At 36.9% G+C, this 7024-nt stretch overlaps 1 protein-coding gene across 1 annotated transcript; it reads left to right on the forward strand.

The window, feature by feature from the left end:
- Positions 1 to 1808: 1808 nt before the first annotated feature.
- Positions 1809 to 2814, forward strand: LOC131437283 (probable elongation factor 1-beta). Its single transcript, XM_058606528.1, has 2 exons — positions 1809 to 1987; positions 2168 to 2814. Exons 1-2 carry the CDS (start codon positions 1908 to 1910, stop codon positions 2754 to 2756), a joined length of 669 nt encoding a protein of 222 aa, XP_058462511.1. The 5' UTR covers positions 1809 to 1907; the 3' UTR covers positions 2757 to 2814.
- The last annotated feature ends 4210 nt before the right edge of the window (positions 2815 to 7024 follow it).

Genomic DNA, 7024 nt, shown 5'->3' on the forward strand with positions numbered 1-7024 from the left:
CACTGCCCTGACATTTAATGATGCTGCAGAACTTGCAACTTGCCGCGAAATAAGGATTTTCCACTCGAGGCAGTTAGTTTTGTTTACATTACTCAAGTCTTCAATAAGCGGTAACCAAGGTTTCGTTAATTGTTATTTAAAATCAATAATTTATCAACTTGTGTTGCCAGTTTTAATAATTTTTCAGGTGATTTCGTTTTGACATTACCAGTTACTGAGGGGTACTTAAATTTGCGATACAGTTTCGATAGACGAGTGGCAGGTCGTGTCGTCGGTCAAACCATCGCTGAGAAAAGTGAGTGAGATCCATTTTGGAATATATGACCACTATCTCCGGTGCTTCCGGAACCGGGATCCAGGATAGCCGGAATAGGTTTGCTTAGATGCTTACTGATATTAGCTTATTATAGATATTGGTGTAGTTCTAAAAACAGTTTAGATTTATTTTTACGGTTTTTGTTTCACCGTTTTAAGTGACGGTATACAATATCTACCACACTTTGCACTATTACTCCGAATCCAAAGTTCGGATTCGGATTCAGGACCATGAGACCTTTCATTTGAACCTAAGTTTGTGGAAATCGGCCAAGCCATCGCTAAAAAAAGTGGGTGAGATCCATTTTTGAATAGATGACTACTATTTCCGGTGCTTCCGGAACCGGGAACAAAGTTAGCCAGAATCGGTTTGTTTAGCTGTCTACTGATAATGACAATCGATTTGTGTAGTTTTGAGTCCAGTTTAGAAATTTTTTTTTTGGTTTTTGTTTCTCCGCTTTAAGTGACGGAGTACAATATTGAACACACTTTATCCTATAACTCCGGAACCGGAAGTCGGATCCGAATGAAATTCAGAAATTTCGTATAGGACCATTAGAGTCCTAGTTTGTCGAAATCGGTTCAGCCATCTACGAGAAAACCTTGACGTTGTGACTTACGAAGATATGAAATTGAATCTACCTTTCTGTAACCATAATCTATTGGAATAACATTCTTTAACATCATTGTATTATTGAAATTACCTATCATTAGCGAATACAGATAAATACAGATATTTTATACAGAGCGTTAAAGATTTTCTATGGAAATATCTGGCATCTTTGCTTCTGACTTCGAACATCGAACTTATCGTTTTAGACTATTTTTCCTATTCTATTTTGTGCTGTTATCTGCAGGGATGCCAGGTATTTTTTCCCCCAAAATTAACTGTCTCTGACTCAAAAATTTATATGAATTTGTCTGGGTCCAACTATATACAAGGATATTTTGACCGGGCTTCATTTTCAGTGAGCGAAAAAAAGGCCTCATCGTATAAAGGCCAAAACCGTTAAGATTTGGTGAGATCTGATAAAATTTTGGAAAATTTGTTAAATCTGGGTAAATTTGTAAAATCTGCAAAAGATCGGGTTCGTTAGAGTGTCTGGCATTTGTCAGATAAATCTGGCAACCTGGCAACGCTGATTGTCTGTTGCGTTGCGGTCTTCTTTCTGTTTTATTTGCTGGTGTCTTTTTTGACAGTTGAGATCGCTTACGGTCAGAGAAGCCAGATCTGCAGATTTGTCTGTAAATTTGAAAATTTCGTGCATAGTGCTGCACACATACATAGCTCTTGCAGACTTTTGAAAATTGAGCTTTTCACAGACTTTCGTGAAAATTTACAGACTTTTGAAATTGTCAAATCGCCAAATCAGTTATTGTATCATACTTCATAGAGGAATGGCTGCCAGCCATTTATTGGATATATAAACTTTTCCAACCCAGTCTAAAGATTTTTGAAATTTTTACCTGGCATCTCTGCTTACGGTCCAGTGGTCTTTTTTCTTTCTTACATTTGCTGCAGCTGGTGAAACATCGTGTTCGTTGCTGAGCCGGACGTTTCCTAGATAAACTTGCACAAAAAATCATTAAAGATGGCATTTGGAGATGTTAAAACACCTAAGGGACTTCTGGAGCTCAACAGCTTCCTGGCAGAGCATAGCTACATCGAGGGGTAAGCACAAAATGATTGATTTTGTGATTATTATTTAAGGTTATGAATCAGATCCAGATAGTGACACGTAAGTTCCGTGTGTAAACGGTTTTTATCGTTTGTTTGTGGTTTCTAGAATAAGTTTTAGTAAAAAATTTAGAAATAACATTCATGTTTATCGGTTTGTTTTATGTATTCCAGTTACGTTCCGTCTAAAGCCGATTTGTCGGTGTTCGAAGCTCTGGGAAAGGCACCAACCGGCGATTACGTTCACGTTCAACGCTGGTATCGTCACATTGCCTCATTCAGTAGCCAGGAGCGTGCCAATTGGGGAGGTCAAATACTGCCACAGGTTGCTGGTGCAAAGCCTACTGTGACTGCTAAAGCCGCGGCTGCTGACGATGACGATGATGTGGATCTGTTCGGGTCGGAGGACGAAGAGGAAAGCGCCGAAGCAGCAAAGCTGAAAGAGGAGCGTTTGGCTGCCTACAACGCAAAAAAGTCGAAGAAACCGGCGCTGATTGCAAAGAGTTCCATTATTCTCGATGTAAAACCTTGGGACGATGAAACCGACATGAAGCTAATGGAAACCTCTGTGCGTAGTATCGAAATGGATGGTTTGCTTTGGGGAGCCGCCAAGCTAGTCCCTGTTGGATACGGTATCAACAAGCTACAAATCTGTTGTGTCATCGAAGATGACAAGGTTTCCGTTGATGAGCTTCAAGAGAAGATTCAAGATTTTGAGGACTTTGTACAGTCGGTTGATATTGCAGCATTCAACAAAATCTAAATATCTTAACATTTTGACTGGTACTGTAAAGTTGATCGTGAAAAAAAGTTACTTTCAATGCTCTGTTTTTTAATAATCAATAAAAAAGCCTTCTAATTTATTTGTAAAATATCTTAAAAATCCACGTGCACGCAAATCATTTAAACAATTTGAAATCAACATACATGCAAATCATATTGTCTTCCAAAATTTCGTGACGGGTTTAAATAAGGAGATGTGCCACTCTTTTTTCGTCTGGGGATGTTATGTAGACAAAATGCGGCATAGAATATGGCATAGATTTAGTGAATAGAGAAAGAATCGAGACAATTGAAGACAAACATTAGAAAAGGTCCTAAGTGCAAATCACAGTTTCTCTTTGTTTATTCTCTCTTTTGATTAATACGGCTCTATCGGCAATCCCTCTCTCTAACAATTTACATAGAATAATGATTGAAACCATCAACTTTTGATCTGTATATGAATTTGTTGTTGTCTTTGTGTGGAGCACACCAAATGTATCCGCAGTGTAGAAATGAAACACACGCACTGGTGTATCACTCTAGTGAAATGCCATCGCTTCATATACATATAGTTCGAATACAACTACAATAGGCATTCAAATGAAAGAAATTCTTATGTGATGTTATAATATTATTACATTTAAAAGTACAGAACAAGTTTCAAGCGAATTTTCTCACAGCTTATAAGCTGAACAATGTGTTCCAGGAGCTGCTTAGAAGTATGTTCAGTAATGTAATGTGAACTTTAATGGACTATTCTTTTCCGATGCCGGTACAGTTCCGTGTACGGACAGTAATATTCTTTCACACTTTAACACAGAGAAAAGACATCCCAGCCCGTGCAAACTTTTTTGAAAAATCTGTATGAAGTGATAATTCGTTAAAATTTAAATTCTTACCCCCAAGTACTTCTATAGTACTTCGAAAGTTATGGTAGAAAAAATATCTAGAATATGGTGAAATTAACTAAAAACAAAAACAAAAAATTGCAATATTATCTACTATCTCAATAATTTGCCTAGACTCCGAATTTGTGCACTTTCATTGAATTCTGAACAAACTCAGAATCTAGGTTAATTATTGGGATACTTTTAAACTATTTCACACAACCACAAACTATTTCGAACAACCATAATTAGGCGAGGCTAAATGAATTAAAATTAAACACTTACATTTTATGGGAAAATATAAAATATTTTATTTCTAATATACGGAAGTTTAACTAAATATTCTTTAAATGAAGCTTTATAATGAAAAAAAGTTCGAATAAATTTGCTAAATCTGTTTCTCTCTGCATAACTTAAAAAAATGTGTGTTTTGATTCAAATTATCCCTTACTCCCCCTTTAACGCTATAAAAATAACTGCTTGCATGCAAAACTTTAATACAAGCTTGACGAAGAGAAGCCTTAATATCCAAAACCGTTACACTAGTATGGGCGTAGGTATAATTGCATATATTTGGGCTATTCATGTAATTTCTTCGGATACGGATTTCGATATTTAGGCTTCTCTTCGCCAATCTTGTGTTCAAGTTTTGTATGCACGCAGTTATTTTTATAGTTAAGTTTCTCTACTATTACAACCTTTTCGCGATGTCGGTTGAAGCGATAAACTTTTTATCATTATTAATCGAGTTCATCTTATATAAATTAGAAATTGATCTGAAGCACTCAAAATTTACCCTCCCTTTTTCAGCTGAGCTCCTATTTTCATCTCATCCCTTCATCTCATCTGAAAAAAATCGACCTTTGGCAAAAAATGTGTTTTTCTTGGTTAGTCGTACAACTTTCTGAGTGATGTGTTATACTTGCCTGTGTGAGAATATTGGATTTAGTATATAGATGCCTATTTCATCTATTCCCAAACTATTTTAGTCGAATGCCAATTATGCATATTCTGGTGGGCACCAAGTTAAAAAAAACCTATGTCAATTGATTTAGCACTTTCGCAGTTAACTTGAGCTATGTTTCATCACAACTACACTAGCTCAGTTGGCAGGACGATTTTCCCGGATTGGAAAAGGTTGCGAATTAATAACTGTCTCTGAGAACTTTTGTCGCCAGTATTCGTTTTTCGTTACTTTTACTTTACCAGCAATTTTTTTGTCTGTCTTTCCGTTGAGCAATGGAGAAAAGTTCTACATTGGGTATGGCATATGTGAAAAAAAAACTGTGTATTGTTCTTAGGTGATTCTTAGGACTGACACAAAAACAACTGACAGTTTCGTACTACTAAGTATTTTTTTGGATTATAGAGGTTTTAACCTTAATGTCATTCGCCTCTTCGGGTCAGAAAAACTTTCTGACCCTATGTGCGGGGTTGGGAATCGAACCCAGGTGGGTTGCATGAAAGGCATCGACTTTCCCATCACGCCACACCTGTCTCCTACTACCAAGTAGTTTTCGCCAATAATTTCCCATTTATTCAATCATCCGGAAAACAACTAACCGTCATTTCTTTATATTTGTAAATTATCACACTTGTCAATTCGTTCGCGCAAACATTAAACAACGTTGATATTGTAATTGTACCGTTTCATGGGTGAAGATTTTTATGAAGAATTATCTCCAATTATCTTTTGAAATAGCTTACCACTCTTCAAAACATAATAAACCGCAAGGTTTAAGCAAAACAAACAATTATTGACAAATACTCAGAGATGGTACATGAAAAATAAAACATTTGTTTGAATATCTAAGAGTCGGTCACAGGACTTGGCCAGAAATCTTATTGTTTCAGTTTTGGTTTTGGTTTTACTTCTTGTGAAAGAGAAAAAAATAACAACAAAAAATCAGTTTATTTCAGATTAAACAGATTATTTACGACTTTCAGTTTTTAAACGGAAAATCAAGACAAGTGTGAATGGTGTATTTGATTGTGTTTAGGGAAGACCGGGGCTAGACCGAACACGGGGTTAAATCGGACAGCTTTAATATCTACTAAACCAGCAATTATTTCGATCCATGGATTGAATTTATAAACGCGCTTTCACGTGACAGCTAGGCGTCAGATAGCTGGATGATACTGAGAAAATCCAGTTTGGTGTCAATCGTGTTCGTGTCACAACGTATACGGTTTTACCTTTTTTTATGAATATAAAAAATAGGTATAGAATTCGCTCAAACTTTAGAAAAATTTTCCGAGGGCCGAAAGTTATATACCAATCGATTTAGCTCGACGAACTGAGCAAATGTGTGTGTGTGTGTTTGTGTGTGTGTGTGTGTGTGTGTGTGTGTGTGTGTGTGTGTGTGTGTGTGTGTGTGTGTGTGTGTGTGTGTGTGTGTGTGTGTGTGTGTGTGTGTGTGTGTGTGTGTGTGTGTGTGTGTGTGTGTGTGTGTGTGTGTGTGTGTGTGTGTGTGTGTGTGTGTGTGTGTGTGTGTGTGTGTGTGTGTGTGTTGTCAACTCAGAGATGGCTGGACCGATTTTGAAAACAGAATATATTTTCAGACTTAGATTCCGCACGGTAATACCTATCCAACAAACCACAGATTGTTAAAATCCGTCCTTTTTTAACGGAGATATCGAAATTTTTGTGTAAGCGACTTTTTCCCCTCTTCCAGCAGTATAAGTTTTGAGCGCTGCCTGGCAAAGAAATGCTTAGGAGCAACATAAAACACGATTTTTCATACTGTCACATACATTTGTTTCTAAGTGCCCAAAAGACTGTGTACAGCATGATATTTTGCCTCGGACCGATTTTAACACGGTTCGTTTCTGGCAACATAATTGTTCGACTATGACATAAATAAACTATATGATGGCAGCATTTTCGAGTTGATAACAATTCCATAATTATATTGATTTAAACTACTTACAACAATAAATGCTGGAAGAACATAACACCCATATTATTGGCGAAAACTACTTGGTAGTAGGAGACAGGTGTGGCGTGATGGGAAAGTCGATGCCTTTCATGCAACCCACCTGGGTTCGATTCCCAACCCCGCACATAGGGTCAGAAAGTTTTTCTGACCCGAAGAGGCGAATGACATCAAGGTTAAAACCTCTATAATCCAAAAAAATACTTAGTAGTACGAAACTGTCAGTTGTTTTTGTGTCAGTCCTAAGAATCACCTAAGAACAATACACAGTTTTTTTTTCACATATGCCATACCCAATGTAGAACTTTTCTCCATTGCTCAACGGAAAGACAGACAAAAAAATTGCTGGTAAAGTAAAAGTAACGAAAAATCCATGTGTGACAAATAATTTCACTCAATTTTATCGGAGATGACTCAACCGTTTTCTACAAACTCAGATTTAT

This window comes from Malaya genurostris, chromosome 3, assembly GCF_030247185.1.
Source record: "Malaya genurostris strain Urasoe2022 chromosome 3, Malgen_1.1, whole genome shotgun sequence".
Classification (NCBI taxonomy): domain Eukaryota; kingdom Metazoa; phylum Arthropoda; class Insecta; order Diptera; family Culicidae; genus Malaya; species Malaya genurostris.

What these genes read in the sequence shown, in the direction of transcription:
- LOC131437283 (XM_058606528.1), top strand. Translation starts at nt 1,908, where the DNA reads ATGGCATTTGGAGATGTTAAAACACCTAAGGGACTTCTGGAGCTCAAC. An exon ending in GAGCATAGCTACATCGAGGG is followed by an intron (nt 1,988 to 2,167) that starts GTAAGCACAAAA and finishes TATGTATTCCAG; the next exon opens with TTACGTTCCGTCTAAAGCCG.